This window comes from Anopheles arabiensis, chromosome 2, assembly GCF_016920715.1.
Source record: "Anopheles arabiensis isolate DONGOLA chromosome 2, AaraD3, whole genome shotgun sequence".
Classification (NCBI taxonomy): domain Eukaryota; kingdom Metazoa; phylum Arthropoda; class Insecta; order Diptera; family Culicidae; genus Anopheles; species Anopheles arabiensis.
In genome coordinates this window covers 108,744,524-108,770,424 of record NC_053517.1, presented here as the reverse complement: position 1 = coordinate 108,770,424, position 25,901 = coordinate 108,744,524, and the positions used below count along the sequence as shown (strand labels likewise).

Below are 25,901 nucleotides of genomic sequence, written 5' to 3'. Positions count from 1 at the left end.
AAACGATCAAAATTAAATGCAAATCAAAAAGATAATTTTTAGCAAATTGATTTCGTCCCAAATTTACAAATGTTGGCCCTTTCGAGGATTTCTGTTCACAACTGTCACGTTTCATGCCCAGCGGTCAGCAAACATTGCGCCGCACAGTGTGCGGGCCCAAGAAAAATGCACCAAGAATTGACGGGGAAAGCAAGGAAACAAGCAAGTGGTTCGATTTTTCGCTAATAATCCCCTTCTCGTTGCGCGGTGTGTGGTTTTTATCGTAGCAGGGCGGACGTGTTCCCGGCCAAGTTTCACCCGTGCCAGTATCGAAGTGTTGTACGGGTTCCACACGCAACGGTGCGTACCGTGTGTGTGTACTGTTTGTCGGGAAGTGGAAAAAGCCCAACTCCGTTGGTACCGTCGGCCGCGCTGTCTTGTGATCTGGCGATGCCTCTTGCTTGACCACGGAAGGAGGGAGGCGTTTTTGGAAGGTAATTCGGTGTGCCGTAGACCAGTGTGGTGGGAAGAGGTAGGGTGCGTATGTGAATGTGGCGTGGCGCAACGTGGACCGAGCGGTCGGTTGTGTGCCCAACAGCAGTGTGGAAAGCGCCGTGTGTGGTGGCTTAAGTTCCGATGCATCACCGTGTACTGATGATAAGCGGGCTGTGTGTTGTGAAGGTGTCCGCCCTAGTTAATGTGTGTGATTGTGACACGGTGTGCATGTGAGAGGGCAAGGTGTATCCTTTCCACGGTCGAGGAAGGCAGAGTGAAGTAGTTGGCGGTCACATCCTTGAAGCGAGCGAATCAGCACCCGTAGTGTTACGTCAAAATCACGTTCACAACTTCCCTGGCGAGTTGAGGGTGAAGTTTTCCACCCCAACTGGCCAACCCGCGAACCCGTCGTCTGCTGATTGTTGTGAAGTGAACGAACCGTTTTTGAGGCGACGACGGGAACGACGAGATCGTGTTGGCGTGTTGTTTCGCGTGACAGAGAGCTCGAGGAAGACAGGGAAATCGAATGATATCATCAACAGTCCGCGTTCGTCATCGTCAGCGCAAAGTTTACTTTGATGTGTGAAGAATTGAGCCCGTGGATTGTGTGTGTTAGTGAAAAGCAAAACCCCGACAAGAGCCACGTTTTTTTAAAGCATTTTCCCAAGTGTACGCGAAAAACCATGTTTTCCCCGTAATTGGCAGACAGTGGTAGGAGAAGCATAGCCTTTCTTGTACGAAAGATAAACTGTGTGTATGTGTGTGTGCAGCAAAGCTTAACAGCCTCGTTAACGTTCTCATTTGCAGCAAGACAAGCAGGCTGATAAGGAGATGGCAAGTGCTTGGCTGATAAAGAGAGCCCCGTCAAGATGAAGACGACCCAGCTGATTTATTCTCCATTAATGCCGCCCACGCCTCTAAGTGGCCTTGAAATGCGTGGGTAGAACAGCAGCCACCTCTCACCGACCGACCCGTGGTGCTGAACACCGAAAGAACCTTGACCCCAATCAATCGATGCACGAATGCAAAACCGGGGTGGCACTGGGAGGGAGTACATTTGGGGCCAGTTATTATCGCATTCGCGTCGTCCCGCCTAAGTCTCTAGGCGTCCTATGGACACTCCCATGCGGTAAAGGTCACCTTTTGCTTCCTGGAGCGTTCCTTTTCCCCAGCGTTTTGCTGGTGGGTGGCCGAGACCTGTCCATTTCCTTGCGAGGGGCACGCGGAGAGACGATGGAAGAAATTGTATCCAATTTTGCATATCGATTCGATTAAGTAACAACTAAATTCCACCCGTGGGAGGTGTTTTGTTTCCCTCTCCTTATCCTCTGTGAGTTTTTCTTTCGATAGTGGGGAAAAAGCTTCCGATTAATTAGCTTGATATTGATTTGATTTGAAGAATTTTACTATTAGGCTCGTTTTGAACATGTTTCCCTGAAGAGCTTGGTAATTGTTTTAAGGAAAGCAGATTCAATTCTGATGAACAGGCATAACGAAAAACCTTGTATTTGGGGCTATTGGGCTTTTCTGGCGAATCCAATGTTAAATCGACAGATTAGCTGCTTTCAAATTGAATACCGTGCTTAAGCAAAGGTTAAGGTACAAGATGTGATGTGATGTGGTTTGGTTTGATCGCTTATCTTTTGAATGGTTGGTTCGTTTGTTTGATTGCTTATCTGTTTCACCACGTTCTGGGTAAACTTAGCCGAACGGAAAAGAATTTGTGGAGACCCTTTTGATAGAGAGTCAAATTCCAACTGCTTTGCACTATATATTCTTCTGTTTCTGAGTGGCGAATACAGACAGAAAAGAAGAAAAGGTATTTTTATTTCAAATTAAGCGTATTTTTGGGGTGTTATGGAGTGTTCACATTCAGTTGAACAATGAGTCGCACAAATGCTCGGGCGGTTCGGTTGATAAGACATTCCATAGCTTAGGGTATGTAATTGTTCATCGTTATCGTGTGTTTACGGGGCTAATAACAGTCATTGCCACAGTCATTTTGTGGCAAAACATGTGTTCGACGCACCGTTTTGTAATGGTGTGTTCGTAATTACTATTTGAATCAAAAACAGATACCTAGTTGGAATTTGTTCTGTGAAGCTATAATAGATTTTCCAATTCGCATCAATATAAATTCCCCTGGTAGGAAAAAAAACAAACGGATATTTCAAAATCAATTGGATCGGTTTGCTATTTTTGGCACCATTTCAAACAGACGGACAGTTGAGCCTGGTTGAAACTTCCTAGTCCCTGATGCTTCTTGTCATGCATCCACCCTATAGTATGGTTCTTGTAAAATACTTATCCCCAATCCAACGCACCTGGCCCTTGATACGTTCGACACGGAATTGGAACTGATGAATATAAAATAATAAAAAGAAAACGGAACCTTTTGGGTGGTTTGCACATTCCGCTGACAATAATCAACGCTCTCAACCCGGAAAGGGGAAAGGCAGTGATGGTTTAATTGGATCAACGCGGTATAATTAAGTATCAAAAGTCGACCGAGTGTTGTGGCACCCCGTTGACATCTCGACACTGATGGGATTGCAAGAGCGGGTGGGTGCAGGTACAGGTACAAACGGGTGGTCAAATGGTCGTACAGGGCTGGCGTAATTGCCTGGAGCTCTTCCGGGATTTTACGCTCATTTTAGTTTTTAATGGAACTCTTTCCGAAGCAACGCAAGCTGTTAGCGATGTTCGAAACCTGTAGGGAAATATGTATGCCCGGGTTAAAAGACATTTTTTGTCGCTTACCTTAATAACCCCACAGCCGTGGAACTTTTGTGTGGTGACCACTTTACATGGAGAGGTTTTTTCTTGTAGTTGTTGAATGGCATCTATTGCAGTAGGCCACGATGCACGCTACAGCAGCAAGTACACCTGTTGGCATGCTCTCTTGTCATCGTACTCATCGCTAATGCATGTGGGGGTTATGTGCCCCTATCTTTTCTGCTACCCCGGTTGATATGGTTGATGGTAGACGACAGCGGGCCTCCAGTACTCTCGTGTTGTAGCCATATTCGATACTTCAGTTGACCCGGTTTTTTGTGGTTGTTGTAACCCCCATCAACTCCATCCCAGAATGACTTTATCGTCTAACTGCCACTATCGTCGCGCGCTTAATGCGTTACGTAAAGGTTCGCGTAAAGACAACCGTCGCTTGATGATGACGCCTGTGTGCTGTGTAGTTGCTACTGCTGCTGCTGCTGATGGTTAATTATGGTGGATGGGCGAACGAGCACAGTGGCAAACTTATGCATTTGCCTGCTGTCGCGAGACCGCGCGATTGATTGCTAGTAGGAAAAGTGTGACGTAAATGTCATTATTGAAGTTGGCCAAACGATGATCGGAAAGCTTTGCAAAGGCTGTGTGGACTACTAGATATGTTTTACTGGTCGTGCTGACGTTTGTGTTTTAACCAAATCTCAAAAGTTGGTGTGACTACTGGCAGGGTGTTTTTGTTGGTTTTAAGCACTACGCTTACACAAAGCAGCATGTTAGCGTGCAAAGTTTTCCCCCATCGTCGTCGTCGTCGTCCTCGCCTGTAACAATGTCAGGAAAAGAAAGTTCTGTGTTAAGTGCAATACAGCGGGTGTTGTTTCCCTGTTTTCACAGTGTGCTTTGTTGCTTGTTTGTTTTCCAGTTCCTTTCTCCGTGTCTAATCCAAGAAGCCACGGTGCTGGAGTACGGTAGAACAATGTTGCGGGTTCTTGGTCACGGTGCAATTGGACCACCACCAACGTCTGTGTGTGGTTGCCGTGGGGTTGGTGGCGGCACTCGTGGGAAAGTAATAATTGGGTGTTTTGTTTCGTAGCGTAGTCTCCGGTTTTGGGCACGAGCTGGTAGCGAAAGATAAATGTTCGGCTGAGGATAAACTTTGCTCCGGTTAACGTTTCCCCCAACCCTGGTGATGGGATGGTGGTTAGGTGGTGGAAGATGGTCGTCTAACGATGTCCCGAGGGTTAGTTTTGGTTGGGTTCAATCGGTTTGAAATTGAGCTGAGCTGTAGTTGAAGCAAAGTTTTATTGCAAAAGAGCTGAGTTTTGCTGTTTTCCATCATCATAATCAGTTGCATGAGTTAGAGGATGGAATATTAAGCGACCGACCCCAGACGGTATGTAAATTGGGGTGGGTATAATTTAGTGTGATGTTTTAATTACTGTATGGTTGTGAACATGAATTTATGAGGAATTAAGGCAGACAACTATTAATGATGTGTATCTATTTCCCAGCATGATCAATACTTGGTGATAAGATGAAGAAAGGTCCCTGAAACAACCCTCCACGCATGGCCAAATCTCATTTCGCTACGATTGATTATGACACTCCGAATCAGTTTTCGTCAATCAACTGCTCGGATGTACTCTACTCGACCGTGTTCGTCACTTCGTCACTTTCCAGAACTTTGGTCTACCTCCCTATCCACTGGGAAAACGCAGCCCCCAGGCACGCTCGCATGCAACATCATCCATAAAAATGTTGCTTGGCTGGGAAGAAAAGCAACTCGGCGGTGGCTGTCTGTCCATTAAAGGAAGGAAAGTCTTGGAAAGAGGCAGCCCGACCACTGTTGCTTCTGCCGAAGTGGGAGTCCTCCATAATGGGTGTCTGTCCATTCGCGTAAAAGCCCATCTTTACGGACTGAAAGATTGAGCTCGATAAGTGGATTGAAATCGATTTCTGATAAAATACTGTATCCATGCTCTCCTCCATGCACCGGGACTGGGTAGTTTTTCTTGCGTTGGGTAGCTCATAAATTTTCACCATCCTTTCCAGGCCCATCTGGCCAGCTCAATAGAGAGCCACGGCTTGGCTTGACCCGAGCGGGAAGTTTCGCGTGAAGGATTCGCCCACAGTCCAGTGCTATCTGCTGCTTTACATCCTTCGTTTCACGAAGGAAAAGGAGCAGTGAAAAGCACAATAAAAAAACGCTAATAGCCAGGGAAGGATTGAGCCACTCTTGTGTATCGTACAGCACGTTTGCAAGTTTATAGAGACGATTGCAGGTTGTACAAAGTCCCGCAAGAAAACTCTTATCGTAAAACGTGCCGATTGATGCTGGAAGGCAAATGGTAAACATCGTTCGGAACAGGGGTATTGTTGGTCTGGATGGTTGGACGGAATGCACGGGTTAATAGCTTTACTACCTCGCCTTTCCTTTCGGGCGAATAGTAGCATCAGCGAGAAAGTGATTTGCTTGAAATTGGCTACAGTTTAGAGTAATTCGTGGTAAAGAGAGACGATTAAACAATCCAGTTAGTCTGTTGTTGCAGCGATTTGATTTGCCATATATTTGCACAAACAAGCTAGTTGCTCCGGCAGATGTCCTAGAAGATCTTTTAACCGTTGTTTCGTTGAATTAGAGGACGATATATGTCGCTCAGAGCTTCTTGCACTCATACTATATCGTTCGCCCATTTCTCTTGCAGTGTAAATACTATTCAAGCTATGATTTGCCGCAGTGAACTGCTCGAGATCATCTAAGCCGCAACAAAACAAGCAGTAGTGTTGAAAAAAAAAGCTGTGATAGAATAAAACGGGATCTTATTGTTTGCTGGAAGCAGCGTTTTGCAAGTGTGACGTTGGCGTCGATCCCGTTTGACGCACGGATTGCCTCCGGATGTGCCGCAATACGAGAACGTAGCACGTGAGCCGTCAGCGCCGGATCTATTCGGTAGAGCAAACAGAGCTTGGCAGAGCTGTCGTCTGTGCAGGTGGCCCGCAGGAATCGAGACGTGCTCCTTATAGTGTGCGGCGAAAGCGACGCTAGAAGAAACGGGCGATGGCAGAAGCGATCATAGCCGATTGGATCTCCGACTACAGCTCGCTGCAGGAATCGGAACTGCGAACGTTCGCCGCTCAGCACGAGAATGACTTCGAAATCTCGAAGGCACTCTACACCATCCTGAACGAGCGGACGAAATATAAGGACGTAAGTATGGAAGGGTTGCGCCACTGTGCATATGATGAAGATCGGTATGAAGCTAATGAGGTGTGTTTCGTTTCGTTCGGAATTTCCAGCTTATTCATCCCATCTGCAATCAGCTGTGCAATTTCTATCGCTCGAATGAGGCCGAACTGCGCCGTTTCACGTTGCAGTTTGTGCCGATGCTGATCTATCTGTATTTAAACTCGGTAGCACTGGGCGACAAGAAGGGCTGTCGATCTATCGAAACGCTACTGATCTGCATTTACAACATCGAGGTCAGCTCGGATGACGGCAGTCCAAAGGTGGTGTCATTTCGAATGCCTGTCCTCGCGCAGACATCCGTCTATCATGAGGTAAGAATGCGAACTTCCAGTTGCAAATACCGTCAGCAGCTTACAATACAATCGTCTCGCTCTTCTTACAGGAGAAAAGTCTACAGCCAAGTGATTTACGGCGGTGGGAAGAGAACAGCAATAAGGACATTAACTGGGGTCCGCTACCCTCAATTGAATCGATCAACGCGCAGAACCGGCTCAAGGTGATGACGGCCCTGCTGTTTACGTACAACCAGCAGCTCAATCAGATCCATAAACCGGCTCTCTACCATCTGTGCAAAACGACCTCGCTGCTGGTGAACCAAGGCTTTCCGAAGCTACCGGGCGGCCACATGCACCGCTCGTCGTACGGCAATGATCCGATCTCACTCCAGCAGCCGATGGCGATGGCAGCGCCGTCGCACGTCGTCCGGCCACCGCCCCGGATCGCCGTGAACTCGCAGTTCCTGGTGGAGCTGGCGCATGCCAACTACTTCGCCATGTTTAACGAGTTTGCGTCGGCCGCGATCGAGGCGGTGACGGATCTGCACAGTCGCGCGTGCTACGAAATGCTTCCCGAGGTGATACTGGTGACGAATGCGATACGCAACTCGTTGCATGCGAATCCTTCCGGTAGGTTTAAACGTAAATGATGGGTGGAAATTGTATTTGTAACCTGGTATCGCTCCTTTTCTCCCTTTCTCACCAGGTCAACCCAGTGACGGTCCGATGGGTATTAGTGTTGCACTGACGCCTGCCACGACCACGGTGACGGTCTCGAAATCGATGATTACGAACGCTTCCTTCCGGACGAAGAAGCTACCAGGTAGGTGGTTCGGTGTCCCCGTCCCTTCTGGTGATCACCGCTTTTACGCCAAACAGATACCCCATCCGTCAAACTTCATCCTATGTGGCTCTTCATCACACCCGCGTTTCCGCCCGTTGCGGCAGCGGCCCCATGGTGGAGCCGGCGCGTTTGTACGAGTGACGATTTGGGGTACAATTGATGATAAACTTTTCAAAGGGAAAAGGGATGTTTGGAGGAAATTTGTGGGAGCCAGCCCATTTCGAATCGTCACTCTACATCCATTAGTCTCTCACCCAAAACGCCGCCGAAGATGTGGCCTTAATTCATATTCCTTTCTGTCTTGTTCATATACCTCTAACTACCGTGCAGCAGCGCGCAGCCTACGTTCGGTGCCGTTTCCTTTCTCGTTCGCTTTGGCAAGGGAACGGCCCCGTTTTACCCGATCGCTTTTACCGCTTTTTCGTTGTTCAATGTGTTGTTCTTTGCAAAATTGTTTGCTGTTTTCCTTTTCTATTGATTTTTTTTTATGAAATTTCGTTCCATTCCTACATTACCGTACCCTCTAGCCTTGCTCCTCTCATGCATTTCATCGGTAAAGTAAACAAAGCATACGTGTCCCTTACCTTAATTCGCTTTCCCTTCGGTTCGTTTTGGAACGGTGGAACGGAATTAGTTGTTGTTTAATGAAATTAACATTAGTTTGCAGAATTGGCAGAAACTGTGCTCTCCTATATTCAAATGGTTATTAATTTCCATTCCCCATGGTTATCGCTTGGTTGCCGGTTTTTAATGTTCCTCGTAACAGCTGGTATAACATCATGGTCCTTTCCGGTGATGTGACGACATGTTGTTTCTAAAATCAGAAAGCTATCCACAACCTAAAATTGATAGGCAAATTGAATTACAATAAATTAATTTGCGTGTGTCTTTTATGTGTGGCCACAAAATACAAGCGTATCGCTAAAAAGTTTCGAGTTTCCTTTTTCCCCCGGGATGACGGGCCAATCAGTGGGGAATGAGCTTGACAGAAAAAAAGTCGACAATTAGCTTAATGCTTCTCTCCCTCTCTCTATGTCCATCAAAGGATCAGTGTCGATGTCTCAAATCAACGTAATCAGACCGACCGCATGTGATGCCGACTGTCAACTGTGCGCTTTTGGTTCGGCATGAAGCAACCGGTTAACGACGGGGATCCCCCAGAAGAGAAAGGGTCCGTCTTTCACCCACCCACCCCGCATGTGTAGGTGGTGTTGGCTTCTAGAACGATGTAGCTAATTTGTTTTGCGCTCGTGCCTCACGCTCGCTCGCCTGGATCGTCTCTCAATCACTCTGTTTGAGCGAGTAAGTGTGTGGGCAGAAAACAGGCGAATCGTTACACACTCCCGATCCTCGATGCCGCCGGCTCACTTTCCGTTCGGTATGCGGGGCGGTGGATGGATGATTGTCTTTCCCTTTTTCTACCAAGCACGCACAAGATTTGTTGCGCTGGGACCGAGATTCGGTATCGCAATCGACATGCGGCTGGTTCCCTTTTTCTCCCGCTAACGCCCGCATTCGTACGCGATGAGGCATCTCATCGTCGTCCCACATTATCATTGTGCCACGTTGATGCGTTTCTGAGAAACGGAAGCGGAATGGGAAACGATAAGGAGTATCGAACGAACAACAAACACAAAAAGCGGAAGAATTGAACCAGTTTCTTCTTGCACAGCACGCCCGGGGTAACAGATAAACCATCACCAAGCTCGCCCCGTGGCTCGTGCCGTGGCTCGGGGTGGTAATTATTGGCTAAAATGGTAGAAACACATAACATCAGTTGTTTGAGACAACGCGACCTTAAACGAATGGTGTGTGGGAGCGTCTGGGATGATACAGCTTTGTGGGTGGGTGTACTTTATTCGCAAATCGGTTGCGTTTGTTTGTTTGTTCGGATGCTTTGCCATTTTTGCTGCCTTCTGGTAAAGTAAAACCGTTGCTCTTTCGGATGTGATACGCAATGTAATGTATCTTATTTTGTGGTTTCGTTATTGCCATTTGAACGTATCCCACGTTTTGTGATTTCATTCAATGGCGGCATGTTTCTTTCTCTCTCATTTTCGTTCCATTTTTAGAAGAGAATTTTGTGCCCCACGCAACGATAAAGGTGTACGAACTGGAGCAAGCGCGTTTGTTGGTGGAAAGCATCCTTCTCCAGCTAGTGAATGACTCCTGCCAATCGGTCCTGCCAAATGAACGTTCGAAAATGCGAACCAAATTACGAACAGTTCGATGGTTGGATTCGTTCCTTAGCGATCGTCTCGATCGTTAAGTTTCCTTCGGATCCTCTTTTAAAAGCAGAAAATTTTCTTTGCTCAAGTGAGGCTAAATAAATTTCCAGTAAAATGTTTTGTTCACTTTCTCCACACACACACACACACACTCGGACAGTTCGGACCACATCCACACGGTTAGGAACTGTAGGGGTCTAGAAACGAACTCATCATGCTCCTGTTACTGGTGGGGCTTCCGTCATTGGCAAAGCAAAGCTTCGAAGGCTAACTGAACCTCGTTCGAGCTGCTGTAACAGGATGCGACGCTGGGATAGGTGCTGATAGAGAGTGCCACGAAATAAAGTGGAAAGTAAGTTTTGCGGCTAATAACTGAATGTTCTTTTCGTGTCACCGGTGTTTCGGTGTGCTTTGAAATTCCTCCCTACCTAACGACCGGGGCCCTTATCATTTTCAAAGAAAGTTTTAAATCTCCCTTCGATGTATCTGTCCCTCAAACTGTCTGTTCTATGTGTGTGTGCCTGTGCGTGTGTTGCGAAATCACATTATATTCCTGCTGGAACCATTAATTCCCACTGTATCTATCATATCCTGATGTGTTTCTTGATGTGAATTAGAGCTGCTTTTGGGCTGTGCTGTGCATGCTAAGGACCACCCTTTCTGTTGTCCTTCCTGGCGATGTGTTTCAGTGTATATATAAACTATCTACGGCGAACTACACCCTTGTCTGTGTGTAAAATGTTTCCTTTACGGTTTACAACAGTTGACTTCAACAGTTCCACACCACCAATCATTAATTACCAAGACATTCAGGTTTGAGGACAAGGCTTTGTGTTGAAATTTGAGCTGAGCCGTTTGGACCATGTAACTTGAGTTCTGTTTCGATGTAGTTGTATGTATTTCGGAGCAGTAACAATAGCACGGAAACGGGTGAAAGGCCACCCCGGAAGAACCATTCCTTCCATATTAATTAGCTTGTCAGACATGCCAGAAAGTTAGTTCAGCCCTGGTTGTTTGCCCATTGTAAATCGGCTTTAAAGGATCGTTCCGACGTTTCCAAAAATTAGCTTTGGCTAGACGGTTTTTGGGTGCGTGTGCGTGATGTAAACTGTACAACGGTTTCTATTGTTAGGTTGATCCTTTTTGTTGTGAGCCTCCAAGCTCCATTGTCGATCCCCCGGTCTCTGGAGTCGGTGACATATTTCCTTATTATTACTGGAAAAGGCGGCCCAATAAAGCTGGAAAGAGTGGTATTTAATAATTAACAATACACCATGACACAATCAAAAGCACATTAACTCCTTGCACATGGTTCTTAAAGTAGAGGGACAGAAGTTTAAAGAAGGCACAGGAAATTGTTATACAAATTGCATACTTGCCAATTGGATAACTAAGCACAGTAAAACGCCTTACGTTATGCAATGTTTCTTGCAAATCCTTGCAAATGTGCATCACACGGGCTTCAACAAATTGGCCAATAGATTTTCCCGTGGGTTGGTCCGAGTTTCGCTCTGAAAAGATTATTGAAAAGCAAAAACAATCTGTTTTATTTAATGATAGCAGTGATAGTATTTTTATCCTGTCTCGTGTGGCTCTCAGAACAAGCTTATGCATTTATTAACCGCTTTGCACAACGTGCATAACTACGCCTACCAAACTGCCGTGCCTATACATTCTTGGAATGCTTGGAGCCTTGTCCACCGGTTGATTGTTTAAAATAAAGCACGAGGAAAATACTATGGACAATTAAAATCCGTAACCGAGACGAGTTAAACATAAATGGATAGCATCATCACATCATTCTCTCTCGCTCTCTCTCTTTCGTTAGAGGAAAAGAGAAATTGGAGCATTATCTGGCTCACATGTCATGTCATGGCATGCTGGCAAACGTGATCCAGCCTCTACGTCCTTTCCGCTTGTTTTGAAGCGTGGTGAATGATTACGCAAAGAAAAAAGACGCAGTCGGAGGGATGTGGGTGGAGAGCATTTTGCCCAGTGATCATTAACAGAGGTGTACAAACGTAAAACGGTACAATATTTCAGCACACTTGGCTCGTTATCGGCCGTAGGTTGAGGGGGAAACACATCCTGCGCAAGAGAAAGTGTATCCGTTGTTGAATAATCGACAAACGTTCGGATTGTGGTTTTAGTTGAGTCCATGGAACTGTATTCTTCCTTTCTGAACGAGATTCCCCCCGTGTCCAGGAGGCTAGAGAGGATTTTTCTAATAGTTGAGCTCTGGCACGAAGGCGTTAGTTTGTGAAAAATGTATGACCGTGGAGCTGACCATCCTACTTGTGGCAGGGGATGTGTTACACAAGTATCCCTGCAAATAGAACTGGCTGGCTGGACGGAAGTGGGATGCCTTTGCGGGTGACTTTATTCGTCACAAAGGAACTGTGTATGACAGCTCAGAGAGACGAGCAAACGATTGCTTTTGGGAAGTCAGTTTGTGTCTCATGGTTATGTTATGTACAGTTTCATTGAGTTCATTTTAAATTATGTTTTGTTTGTCTTACTTTGAACTACATCCCCCTCATTGCGAACATCATGCCTCAAACATCATCATCCTCGCATACAACAGCTTGCGAATGTTGGCAGCGAATGTTTTAATAGAGAAAGCTTCCGCAACTTCTTCTTCCTTGCCTCGTTACAAGAATGAAATTGCATGTAAAACGATCCAGAAAACAGATCGATTAAACTCTAAAAAAGGAATGATAACCTTTGTAATACTAATACATCCTCCAGGACGTCTGATAATCCTTCTCGTTTTCAAAGGCATTATCTTACTATCTTTATCGCTTGCTTTTGTTAATAATTTCTACATTATTTCCAATAAAACCCCTTATTTTGAAGTTAGTTTTTCAAGCTTTTAACAAGCTTTATGTCTAACCTGTTTTAAAATGAAAGAATCTTTCCCTTAAACCTGTTGCTTTTGACTGACGACTTTCGCTGTATGCATTTTGAATAAAACTTGGCTACGGTTTTCCTTATCCTTTTCGCACACTCTCTCTCCCTTTCTTGCTCTATCTTGTACTTAACTTCACTTTTGCGTTCTGACGCAAAGTATTAACCAATGCACTACCCAGATTCGCCCATCCTCAGGTTTGCTTTTAAGCTGAGCGGTTCTGCGCTGTGGACTATTTTCGGCTGTCTCGCAGAAACCGCGACTGATACAGGTTGAATGTAACCGAGATATCATATTTTCTTTTCTTCTTTTCCTCTAATTTTCCTTCTTAATCTCTTCTCTCTGTTCGAACTCGTGAACGAAACCCAAAAACTCTCTCTCTCTCTCTCCCGATCGCTCGATCCTTGTGTATCGAAAATCGCAATTTGTGGTACGAATTTCCAATTGGCGCTCATCACGCGGGGTTTTTGCTGTGGCTGCTGCTGGTGACACGATGGTCTACAGACGATCTGGAGGTGGAGTTTGTGAATGCGCTGCAGTCAACGCAACAGGAAATGATGAGCAAGCTGGCGATGATTGACGCCGACGTAGGAAACGACGCAGGAGGCGCTGGAACGGCAGTTGGCAGCGCTGCTGGTGGTGGTAGTGGTGGCATAGCAACAGGCACGCAAATTGCAGTTAATATTGGTCCGGATGGTGCCGTCGATCCTGACACAAACAGTCCACGGACCGAACCGAAAAAGAAGGAATCATCACGAAAATGGAAAAACTGGGGCTGGAAAACGAACGCTCCGACCGGTGCGGCTGCGAATGCTAATGGAACCGGTGCCGGTGGTACGAAGCAGACCAGCATCGAGGAGGAGGCAGACTCACCGAAACGGTCCGGAGGCTCCACACGTCACTCAAGTCCGGCCGATTCACCCAAGCACAAGCTGCTGCTGGGAACGGGCAAGGTGGAGGACGTGAATTCGAACGCCAGCGTCTCGCCGGCATCGCTGAGACGCAAGAAGTTCCTGTCGAGCAAGAACCAATCACCGGTAAATCGATCGGAGGCACGGGCCAGTGCCGGTGCCCGGTTGTACGAGGAGTTCGAGAGCAGCTTGCAGGACTCGGACTCGGACGAGCTGGCAGCGCTGATAGTGAATGGGCGGCCAGCAACGATCCATCTCATACAACCGTCCACCATTCCTGGGCTGTACTAAGGACACGGGGACCACCGACACCGAATCTCGCCAGCGCCGAAACGTGAACATTACAGATACAGAGAGAGAGCTTATGATGAGGGGCCACAACCTCAATTGAACCACTGCTATGAACGCGACGTATGCGCTACTGGAGCTGGCAGCTAGCCTTGCCTACTATTACCTGCAATCGTAGTTAGCTAATAATCGAACTTAACGCTTTAAGACAACAGCCATAGCAACCGCCAATCCCACAGAATGCCACCGATGTCACAAAAACAACGCCGTTTGCCACAATGTGCCGCCGATCAACAGGAGCTAGAACGACATCATCTCTCCTGTAACGAAACAGCTGGAAACAGGCAAGCCATTGACGACTACTTCTACCTTCTTCCAAAAATCTTCTGCTTCTGCTGCAAACCACTGCTCCGTATATGTGTGTGTGAGAGTGTGTGCCTCTTTTCTGCTCTTTTGCCAATTGAGTGTTTGGTTTTTGTCACTTTTTTCTCTTTTCTTTTATGCTTCACACAGTGCAGTTGCCGTGTTATTTTCCTTATTGTTTTTAATTGATCCAATTGGATCATCTCTATTTGAAAGGGCGTCTTGCCACAATCGGTTCGTGTAGTTTGTAATGCTTAATTTATTCACACGCGGGAAAGCGTTTAAACTACACCTCTCCTTTGTATGTGTGCCAAAATCAATTGCTTATGTATTGTACGTATCACTGCGAACTGTTGCACCCGGACGTCGGCCTACTGTTGTAAAAAAGTGATGGAAGGACATCAGACATGCACTTGCCTCTACTGCACCGTATAAACGCGTGTCCCCACAGTCTCGGAAAAGAGTCACCTTTTCGACTGCATAAGCACAGAGCTTAGTTAAAGTGCACCAAAATGTGTGAGTGTGTGTGCGTGTGGCACTTGTTCACGCAATCATCACCATCAGCCTCTTATGATTTGATTATTGCTATATTCCTCATCTGTTCGATTTTGCCGCTTTTGGAACATCAAATTCTGCTTAAGATTATTTCTCTCGTGTTGATTGTATCCACCGACATGTGCTGTTATTGCCACACTGCCTCTCCTCAGTTCGCTTCCAGCACACATGTATCTAGTCACGTGTGTGGTTTTCCTATTTTACATACCACATTGCGCCTGTTGCGCATACCATACTCTCCCCACCCTCATGGCGCGAATCGCGCAAATACTGGGGATTATTCGGTTTTGGCAAAATACGGTTTATATTGTCAATATTTGGTACCGCCAAAAGCACTGCCAACAAGCAAAGAGAGACGAGAAAGTCGCGAGGAACCACTTTTTGCAGTCGTGTTATTTTTTGATGCGTTATAAATATCTTCTCATGTGTTTTTTGTGTTTTGTTGTTATTTCTGGCACAGAACATCAAACGATTTTATTTCTCGATAAATCTTATTTTGTTGTCCTCATTTTTTTATTCTCTTTGTCCAACGTGACTTTCGTTTGTGTGCGTGTGTGTGTTTATGGTAAAATATTTGTATTTTTAAATCACATTTATGTTGTTGCCACTGCTACCGTATTGTTTCGTTTTGTGAAATATTGTTTTTACATTCTTTCGTACTTATTTCACAATTTGTGCCACAACACGTAACCGCTGGGAATGGGTGGGTGGGTGTCGTTTTGAGGTATATTTTTAACAAATAACGTGGCCAACTTTTTGCACCACACGATTCACCCTGGGGGAGCTTTTTGTGCACGTGGCTATATTGTGTGTACACTAGAGGGAGATGCGATTAATCATCTGGGTTTACCTTTTTTTTTAGTTCATTCGTTTCTCCAACCAGTTATTTCTGTAACTAGTTACACGTTGATTTAAGTAACTATTTATTTTCTTTTATTTCAGTATAGTAGTTCAGTAACGGTCAGTTATGCGAATGTAACTAGTTACATACCGTTACTTTTTGTTTAAAAAATCCCATCTCTCTCAGCGTGCTCCTCTGATGAACTGTTGTCCCTATAGCGTGTGTTGCCCCTGCAAGTAGGCAATGCGCCGCTTGTATCAATGCCCTTACACTCTTTGGTATTACACTAGATATTACCTGTTTTATACTCTTTGCTATTTATTATAATGTTTTTCAATACTACAAATATTAAATAGGGATATTCAATTTTATTTGTATCATGCTTTCAAACTCCCTTTCTATTAAAATAATGCAACAAGATGGTCAATTACGATGGGAGTAGGTACACATGCAGAAACGAAACGATTGATTACACGGCCCCATTGCACAAACTCTATAAAACTGTGTGGCCCTGTTTATGAGTTTGGTTCAATGCGCAACGGACTTCTACGAGCAGCAAGCCTCTGCTAGGTCTGTAGGCTGGATGCTCATGGCTCATGAAATGTCCCTCTGACCTATCTCACAGCTGCCAACGACGGACGGAGTTTGTCGAAGTATTTAATTGAAACATAAAGAATAGCTTAAGAAAGATAACATAAAATGAAAGGCAAACAAATCGTCAAGTTATGCAGTATGATCGTCCAGGATGATGATGATATTCTGTACGGTTCTTGTTGTGTTTATCATCTGTTTCATAAAGCAATTCCTCTCCTCCCGCACTTCCGTGGAGCCCACGTTTTACTTTCTTCTCCACGCCTCGGCATCTCAGTGTACCGCTCCACTGCACGATAAGTAATCGTTTAGTGTCCTTTGCGCACTGGATTTCGTGGAAGTATGTTTCCAATTCGCATTTTCTTCTCCCTTTCGTCTCCCTGTCTGCCCCAGACTCTCCCTCTCTCTCTCTTCCATGTTACACGGATGGGTCTAACACGATCCGTACGTGTGCAGGTTGGGTACGATAAAGTTTAATTAATTTTCCGACGCTGGTTTTACTTTACTCCTTGTAATTCACACGCTGCGCGCTCGACGATGACGCTGCCGACGATAATTCTCGTGCCCGACCTTTGCTTCGATCGACCCCCGGTTTTTTTCCCGGGCTTGCAGACGATATTCCAATACAGGGGCCAACGAAGGAGGAGAACGGTGCGCCCGGACACCAGCATTTGACCAGCATCAACGAAGATTGTGAGAGCGGGCTACCGTCGACGGACGGCAGCACGAAGGGTACAGTTGCTGGGGCAGGCACTGGGTCGTCCACAGCGAGCGGCACCCCGGGCAAACCGAAGGACTCCAAAACGCATAAGGTGCTGGGTGGATTCAAGAAGCTGAAGCCGGAAAAGGATAAGGACAAGGAGAAGGACAAAGACAAGGAGAAGGATAAGGATAAGGATAGGGATAAGGAGGGAGGCAGCGGCACAACGCCCGTGGTGCTCGTTTCCACCGGTTCCGGGGGCGGTGTGACGCTTCCGGTGAATAGTAGCGGTGCGGCAGCAGCCACCGGCATCAGCGTCGGCGGCACGTCGCTGGTCGAGGAAGCGAAGGCGCTAATGTCATCGGCGAAGAAGATCAACTCGAAGGAGAAATTAAGTGGTAAGTTATGTGCTGCCAACCCCAAGGGGGGCGGGTGAGAAATCTGACCCTGTGTGATGGTGTGCAATGTGCATTATTCCGCTTTCTAATTGCAGCGTCCGGTGGTGTCGGTGGAGGCCAGCCCGCAACCGTTGTCGTCCTCTCGAACGGTAGCATCCTGATGGGATCGGGTCCAGCGTGCGGTACGGCGAACGGCGACAGTGTGGACGGGACGATCGTAACGAGCACGGCCAACGGTGGAATCGGCGCCAAGCAGTCACTCGATATTGGGGAATCGTTCGATTCTGGCAGTGAGTTGCTGCAGCAGCAGCAACAGCAGCTGCACGCCTCAACCACGATCAACAACAGCAGCAATGGAGGCAACACGATAAAAACCACCGTGCTGGATATGAAGAACCACGGCAGTATACAAGTTAGTCAAGTTTAGATTGTCGTCCATTCGTTTGCTCGGGCCTACCGCTAGGACACCTGTCTTTTTTCCCCTTCTAGTTTTGTGGGTAAGGGAAGATATGCGTTGAGTGTGTGTGGAGTAAGCTATATTTTTTTAAAGAAATATTTGTCCTTTCCTTTAACTCATTTCCTTTCAATTGTCATGAAGCACTCCGCACACACACAGTATTGCAGTCCTGCCAGTAGGACATTCTTTAACGCTCACACACACCTTCCCACATGTCCCTTCATGTCCTGTTTTCCCTCCGCGTACACGGTCCTGTAGAGAAAGGTGCGAAAATGTTAAACTGGCTAGCCACCGGGGGGTCGTCGGTGATTATAGATAGTGTACGTATATGTTGTGGTGCGATTTTGTTACTATATATACCAAATAAGTGCGGTTGAACGGGCAGTAGAAGATAGTGGAACTGCTACTAGGGTCCATAGAGTGTTATAATTTGTGTGTTACATTTGGAAGTATTTTCTTTGCCGCTTTTTGTTTGTTTGTACAGATTATTGTTTTTCTTTTCGAGCCAGAATTACTATATGTTTATCCTTATCGTCTAATATTACTAATGTGATAGTCAGCTTTTGTTGTATTTTATATTCGCTTTAATTATCATTCTCTCCATTTAATCGTTATTTTGTTTCACTTCTAATCTTTTAATTTCCCCGTATGCCCCACACAGTCGTTAGTCCTCTCCCCTCACACAGTCGTTAAAGTTGTCTATAAGATAATTTTGATAACAGCAACGCATCTCTTGTTAATGATGGGGTCTTCCAAGGGATTTTTCATTCCACGCAAGCTTTCCCCACATAATACCCCTTCACCCTTTCAATTGGCGAACATTTAAAGCCGCGTTATACGAGCGGGAGGGGGGGGAAACAACGATCACGATATAAATTCCATTTTTATGTCGTTTCTCCTAACCGGTGTATGTAAAGTGTCTCGTGGTTTTTGTTGCTGTTGTTGTTGCCATTCATTCCCTCCACCTCACTTGGCTCGTCATCATTAGCGAATCATCTATTTTCGCCGAGTGCCATTACCACCGTGTTGCTGTGTACCATCGCCAACGCGCCCACACGAATCTGGTTGGGTAAATATGCACTCCCACACACAAACTCACCAAAAATGAGGGAAACGGCTGCGTTCCGAAGCGCGCGTGTATATCCTTGCGGCAGGCTAAAACGCTGCTAAGCAAACAAACCAAACACTCGCACACACCAGGTTAGAAAAAAAACAAAACCAACCCATCCTTCCATACTCTAAACGGCCTATAACGACGAGAGCAGCGTGTCGGACGGTTAGGAACTGGGTTAAAGCATTCATTGGGAAATTTCGGGGTGCATAAATGAATCAGTTTGTAGAGGGAGTGGTATAAGCACCATCATTTGATTAGCATCGGTTTTTATCAGCTATGGCTTATGCTCTCTTATTGGCGCTAATCGTAGCGTAGAGATATCCCCCAGCGCTGTGCCACCCTAATTTTAGATGTCCTTTTTTCACACGTTTTTGCAAGCTGCTGGTGTGCGAAAGGAAATCGAAAATTACCTTTAAATGACTGTACGCTTGTGTTTGATTAAGGCTTGTGTCTGTATACTTGTATTGATGTACAGGGTTTTCCAGGAGTTATCATAGCTGTGGGACACTTTATTGACTCCTTCTTGCGTTAAATGAACTTAATCTAATGGGAATTGGACTCTACAGCACCCTTGTTAAACGTATCTAATAGGAATTTCCAAGGAACCTGTCTAAAAAGGATACCATTGAGTCCAATTTCCATCATATGAAGTTCACTTCTCAAATGAAAGAGTCAAAGAAGTGTCCCACAACTATGAGAACCCCTGGAATACCCTGTATTGATTTAGATTTGCGAAATCGGACTGACTGGCGTGTTGAGCATATTAATTGAACGTTTTCTGTTCGCTCTATTCCCAACAATGCGCTTTGGCTCATTCAAACTCTGCAATCGACAGCAGCTGTGGAGGATCTAGGGAGTGCAATGAATGGAAGAAACCGCAAATCACTACAACCAGCATCACTACAACCCTGTGGGGGAGAAAGAGTGATTTTGAAGCGATTTTTTTCTCTATGTTCTGTTTCTCTATGTTTCTCTATGTTCTGAGTTCTGTCTTACCTTCTTTCTCTATCATCCGTGTGTAGGAGTCACCAATTACCGTCATCGCCATTTGATTGATATGCACCATAATAGGCAGCCCGATGAACACTCTTGTCGACCGTTGGTGTTTAGACGAGCAATTAGGCGTAAAGTTTTGCGTTTTGATAAGGAAAGAAAGAAGAAAGCCTGCAAATGAATTGGTTCTGTTAGTGGGATGAAGAGAAAAAAATGGAAAATGTCGTTCCTAATGTAGTCATTATACTTTTTCCCATCGAAACTTACCCTCGATTGCTTTTTGTGGGGCTGTTTTTCGTTAGAGCGAGAGAACCCGCGTTAGAGAAATGTTACATTTCTTCCATACATACGAATTGAATGTGCCAACAAAGTGTCCAATCTTATGTGTCTGTGTGTGTGTGTGTTGTAGGCGTGTTGTGCGAGAGACGGATTTCGATGGTTTTGTGTTTTGGAGTGTGCACACTTCCGGGGGCATTTCCTTTTTTTTCTCCCCGTTTGCTCACAATCTCTGCGACCTATTTCCTTTTCCCGAAACGAGTTCTTCAATCCACCACCTTCCACTCTTCTCCTTCCCCCTTTCTTCTAATTCAATGAAAGTAAACAAAATGGGAAGGGAGGAAGGCCGACTTGTTCATTTCTTGTTCTATTATTTATCCACACAAGAAAAAAGGCTCTCGAGATTACTGGGAGAGAGAGAGCGAGAGCAAACGAAGGAAACGAGGTCGTATTTGCAAATGAGGCAAAGCGAAATGAGGTCGTTTGAGATTTGTTTAGCCGAATTTGGTTCCGAATGGCGCAAATATACTGAAGCAATACTAGAAGTGTACTACCACTACACACCGCGTCCGCCTAGCCTGCTTCCTGGACGGTTAGTGAGTAAGGGAAGATTTTCTTCATTACCATGGAAACCCGTCGCGAATGATTTCAAAGGATGCTGGCATTTAGGGTTTGTTATTAATTGTTGTTATTTATCTTACTGTCTCTCTCTCTCTCACACTCTCACTCTCTCGCTTTCGCCTCGGTTTGTTGTTACTTCCTCCTTGACGGTACAACATCCATCCAACACTAATCACACACACTCACTTACCCAATCGTTGTGTGCAGATCGAGAAGAAGAAGAAGAAAAACGTCAACAAAAAAGCAATAGTTAAAGTAAACTAACAAAACGAAACGCTTAGAGTTAGGTGTGTTGTTTTCTTCATCTTAAGTTGGTGCAATGCTTCATTTTCGTTTTGGTGGAATAAGTTGGATTGTTGCGGTAAGGATCGTTCTTACCATCAAATTGTGATTAAAAGCTTATGTGTGTAGCAGGGCAAAAGGGGTTGTTTAAACTTTACTTTACAATAGTGTACATTCATTAAAGGAAACACCAACACTTTCAACACTACGAACAAATAATCAACCGTACATGAATTAGTTAGAACTATGAACACAAAAGCCACATACACACACATTCGATGAAGCAAATGGAGCTATGTATAATAGACTTGTGATGGAGAACGGAATGTTTGTTGTGCATGATATTATCTAACACGTTAGGAATTTGTTTCACGATCAATCGAAAGCTTATGAAGCGATTAGCCCATATATTGGCAGACACATATCATTTGGCACACGTTGTTGTATCGTTTTTTTGTTTTGTTCTTTTCACCGGCTTGTTCAGGAAGGATCTAATCTTTCGTCTGTTGTTAACAATCCTATACCATTTGTTTGCTACCACACAAGTTATCCATTGTTATGTCCTTCATTCTCTGAGCGTCCTTGTCGTTTCTACTACAAAATGGTAATAATAAAAAAAAACAATATATAAACGAGAACATCAATTCAAAAGAAACAGACACCCACACATTTATCGGAAGTCGAAAAACAGAGAAGTTGTATGAACACAATTCGGCAACATCTTCCCTCCCCGTATATAAAACACAGAGAAGGAAGCGTTCGTTAGCGTCAAAAGCGTTTAGATTTCATTGTCGGTGTACATACTTACGTAGTAAACGAATTCAGCGTTTAGTCATTCAACACAGTGGAGGAAGCAAAGACCTCCAGCCGTCGATGGGAGTTGTTGTAAAGTTCGTGGTGTTTTAGGTAGCATAGAATTGCATTACTTCATCATCATGTGCGTTTTTTGTGTTTTTTTCCCTCGAAAATCCGCTGTGTGCGGCGATTACAATGTTCGTTCGCTCTCCAGTCAGATTGTTCACAGAGACTATACATATACATATATACAACAAACAAAACAAAAGAAAACCTTATATATATACAAAAATCTGAAGCAAAACACACGTATATATACATCAAGATATTTAAAAAAAATGAAATCAATTTATCAGTGTAATTTATCTCGAAAAACCCATACGCAACACAAAACGATATTATACGCGATCAATGAACAAAAAAACCAAGAGAAAGATAGTGGAAACGTAAGGACTTGAGCGGAGAGAAAGGACGAGCACTTACACACAGACAAGCAAAATGGGGCAGCAAAAATCGCGTGCGTGGCATACTGTGGTGAAATCGGGCTGATGCTGTTGGTCTGGTAGGCCGCGTCAGCAAAGCAGCCGTTGCTGTGGGCAACGGTGGTGGTAGACGACTAATTCGCAACACAAAACGGAAGTGGCAGGGATTCAGTAGTGGCGTGTTTAGAATAATATGGGGATTACAACAGCAACAAAAAACAAGCGTATAATGCCGGGAAAAGGTATAGGTGCAACACGTGGGCGGGCTGGGAATGCAATGTGGAAAAGTGAAGCATGGAGAAGAAAACAAAACACGAAAAACAAATCTACTCTGTACAGAAGAGGAAAATATATGATATCGTTACAACCAAAAACAAAACGATCGTCAACTGCTGCTTATCCGAAAGTTTGTTTCTTGGCAAGCGATTCAGGTAGGTATTGGGGATATGTGATTGTTACATGATGCTGTTTCTCATAAATGATAATCCTTTACAGCAAACGCGTTCACATTACGCAAACAGTAAGCAGCCGTACTCGGTGTAGTGTGGTCATCGTAATCAGATTTTAGAATCAGGCTACTGTGATTATGAGATAACTCTATAAATACAATCGTTCTACAGGCGTCCCACATAATCGTCCCGGCCTGTCCGGCCAACTGGAACGTTGCGAAAGGTTAGGTAATTACTATTATTTTTTGTTTATTTTTATAGAGACTTTGAGCCAAAATTAGGTAATTATTGTCATTCATTTCCTACACTAAAATTGCTCCAGCGTGTCGACCGTGTGTGTGTTTAGCTCCAAAAAATAGAACACACACGCAAACGATATGTCAATTAGAGTTTCATCTAGTTCTATCCAATATGTTGCCATCTTGAATTTGCGCATTCTCTGCGTGTCTTGCGTGACGATGAGCTGATTAGATTTGCTGCGATAATTTTCAATAAGTCTAAGCCTACTTTGCTGTGATGAGCGGACTCTGTTCTGGTGCTTCAATCGGGGGACTACCGCATGTGGCCGTCATCGTCATTGATGTTCCTAACATCTCTTAATCGTCCACTTGAGGTGAGCCGGGAAAGTTCCCTTTCAACATGCGGAACGGTCAGCACAGTTCGGTTGACTTGATAAGACTGCTTCTAGGCGTGCGTCTAAGGCTAACAAGGTCTAGACATTGACCGTGACGATGAGAGTGTGGCGTGCGCTAGCGACGCTTAGTTGTAGTTGAGTTCTCACTGGAGTCACATCGTATCAGCAGACGATCGTGTGACTTGCTGTGATCTGTCTGTGTAAAGGTTCGTTCCGCCTCTGGAAGAGAGGGTACAAATTGCTCCCTAAAATGGTACGAAAGTTAGTTTAAGGATCAACTTTACTGTATTCCAAAAATTGTTTTATAATTTAGTAGCATAATTGTGTTGAAACTGTATATTTCCTTGCTACTGAAGAACTGTACATCGCGTGATTCTAAGCTGCAATCATAATCAAACAAATCAAGCTGGCTTTTCTGCTTGTCATCATGCCTCCTCTGATAGAGTCACTTGTGAACGTGACACAGCATGACTCGGCGTATAATGTGCTTTACAAGGTTGATTATGTTTTGTATGCGAATTGTGCCCTCGCAGTGCATTAATAATTACACTTGCGACCACCAGTACATTAGAGCGCTTTTTTGTGCGATTTTTGATTGTTGGGTTGGCCTTTTTTTTCAATTTTTCTGCAAACATTAGCATCTTCTCCCGCTGGTATGTCTTGTTGCTGCCACCGCCCTGCCTACGACGCTTGGTTCACGGATCCTTTCCGTGAATGTGTTCCCGGGGCGTAGCCACTGGATGATGATCAGTAGCATCCTGGAGGAGCTACTCGATCGGGGCCATGAGGTGACCGTCATCACCAACTATCCGAGGAAAAGTGCACACCCAAACCTTACCGAGATTGTGATCTCGCCGATCTACGACTTTTGGGGCAAATCGGTTAAGGTGGACTCGCTGTACGATCTTACCGACATCTCGGTGCACCAGATGCTGATGGACTTTCTGTATCCGCTGGGTCTTCAAACGGCCGAGTATGCGTTCACTCGGGACAATGTGATGGAGTTTCTGCGTAATGATAAGACGCAGTTCGATCTGCTGCTTGCGGAACAGTTCTATCAGGAAGCGTACCTGATGCTGGCACACAAGTATAAAGTGCCGATCGTGTCCATAGGTGAGCAATGATCATGTGACAGTGTAGAAGCAATGTTTAATGTTCCTTTACCACAACCCCAAACACACAGGTACGTTCGGGTTCGCACAGTACATGGGCCCAATGATGGGTTTGATGAACGCGTGGTCACACGTTCCGCACGAGTTTCTACCCTTCACCGACCACATGTCACTCTATGAACGGGCTTACAACTCCTTCGTCAGTTCGTACGAGCTCCTGCTTCGCTCCTGGTACTATCTTCCCGAGCAGCAAGCAATGGCGGACAAGTATTTCTCATTTCTGCCCGGTCCACTGCCCCGGCTGAGCGATCTGGAACGTCAAGTGTCGGTCATTCTGCTCAACAGCTATCCACCCCTTACGTCGACCCGTGCCAAAGTGCCCGGCTTGGTGCAGGTCGGTGGTTTACACATCAAACCGCCCAAACGTCTTCCGGACGATCTGCAAACGTTCATCGACGGTGCAACGGATGGCGTGATCTATTTCAGTCTCGGCACAAACCTCCGCTCAGCGGACATGCCACCGGAGAAGCTGTCCATCATACTGAAGGTGTTTGGTGCGCTGAAGCAACGGGTCGTGTGGAAGTTTGAGGATGAGCGCATTCGCAACCTGCCCCCGAACGTGCTCGTGCGCAGCTGGTTGCCCCAGAGCGACATACTGGGCCATCGCAATGTGAAGGTGTTTATTACGCACGGTGGGCTGTTGGGCACGCAGGAAGGTGTGCATCGGGCGGTGCCGATGGTCGGTATACCGATCTACTGCGATCAGCACCTGAACATGAACAAGGCCACGCTGGGCGGGTACGCGGTGAAGCTGTACTTCCCCAACATTACGGAGGAATCGTTCCGCTGGGCGCTGGAGGAGGTGCTGTACAATCCGAGCTACAAGAAGAACGTGGACAAGGTTTCGCAGATCTTCCGCGATCGGCCAGTGCCGGCGCTGGAGGAGTCCGTGTACTGGATAGAGTATGTGATGCGGTACAAGGGGGCACCACAGCTGCGATCGGCCGGGTTGGATCTTCCGTGGGTTAGCTTCGCGTTGCTTGATGTGGTTGGATTGCTGGTGATTGGGTTGATCGGAGGAGTGCTTTTGGTACGCCGGGCTGTATCGAATTTGCTCGGCGGAAAGCGTAAAAGTAAGCGAAAAAATGAATAATTAAATGGAAAAGAGAAAGAGAGAGCGAGTGTAAAAGATGTATCGTTAAATTTCAGATTTGGGAATAAGTTTACTTAAAAAATAAATTGCGTTTAAAAACAAGTGCTGCTTTAATTGTGTCCATGGCTATGGATGGAAAGATGAAATGAGCCTAAAAGTATGCAATCTCATGTCATCAGTACA

At 45.5% G+C, this 25,901-nt stretch overlaps 2 protein-coding genes and 1 long non-coding RNA gene across 9 annotated transcripts; 2 read left to right on the top strand and 1 right to left on the bottom strand.

The window, feature by feature from the left end:
* The first annotated feature begins 154 nt into the window (after positions 1–154).
* LOC120898655 (hyccin) lies at positions 155–19,020 on the top strand. Of its 7 annotated transcripts, none has more exons than XM_040304797.1 (8): positions 155–473; positions 5,907–6,409; positions 6,499–6,759; positions 6,831–7,353; positions 7,430–7,546; positions 13,208–13,891; positions 16,862–17,350; positions 17,446–19,020. In XM_040304797.1, the coding sequence occupies exons 2-8, from the start codon at positions 6,260–6,262 to the stop codon at positions 17,775–17,777; spliced, it is 2,556 nt and encodes an 851-aa protein (XP_040160731.1). In that variant the 5' UTR covers positions 155–473; positions 5,907–6,259; the 3' UTR covers positions 17,778–19,020. The 7 variants fall into 7 exon arrangements, with proteins under 7 accessions (XP_040160731.1, XP_040160723.1, XP_040160729.1 ...); XM_040304790.1 differs by lacking the exons at positions 155–473; positions 13,208–13,891 and adding exons at positions 4,114–4,594; positions 4,713–5,549 and having other exon boundaries at positions 16,865–17,350; XM_040304789.1 differs by lacking the exon at positions 13,208–13,891 and having other exon boundaries at positions 157–473; positions 16,865–17,350.
* Positions 19,021–19,354: 334 nt separating this feature from the next.
* Positions 19,355–20,718, bottom strand: LOC120898656. Its single transcript, XR_005738687.1, has 2 exons — positions 19,918–20,718; positions 19,355–19,829 (listed from the first exon to the last, which is right to left on the bottom strand). It is a non-coding gene; the product is annotated as an uncharacterized LOC120898656 (long non-coding RNA).
* A 2,846-nt stretch (positions 20,719–23,564) lies between these two features.
* Positions 23,565–25,743, top strand: LOC120898653 (UDP-glycosyltransferase UGT5-like). Its single transcript, XM_040304788.1, has 3 exons — positions 23,565–23,706; positions 24,092–24,566; positions 24,637–25,743. The coding sequence occupies exons 1-3, from the start codon at positions 23,704–23,706 to the stop codon at positions 25,716–25,718; spliced, it is 1,560 nt and encodes a 519-aa protein (XP_040160722.1). The 5' UTR covers positions 23,565–23,703; the 3' UTR covers positions 25,719–25,743.
* The last annotated feature ends 158 nt before the right edge of the window (positions 25,744–25,901 follow it).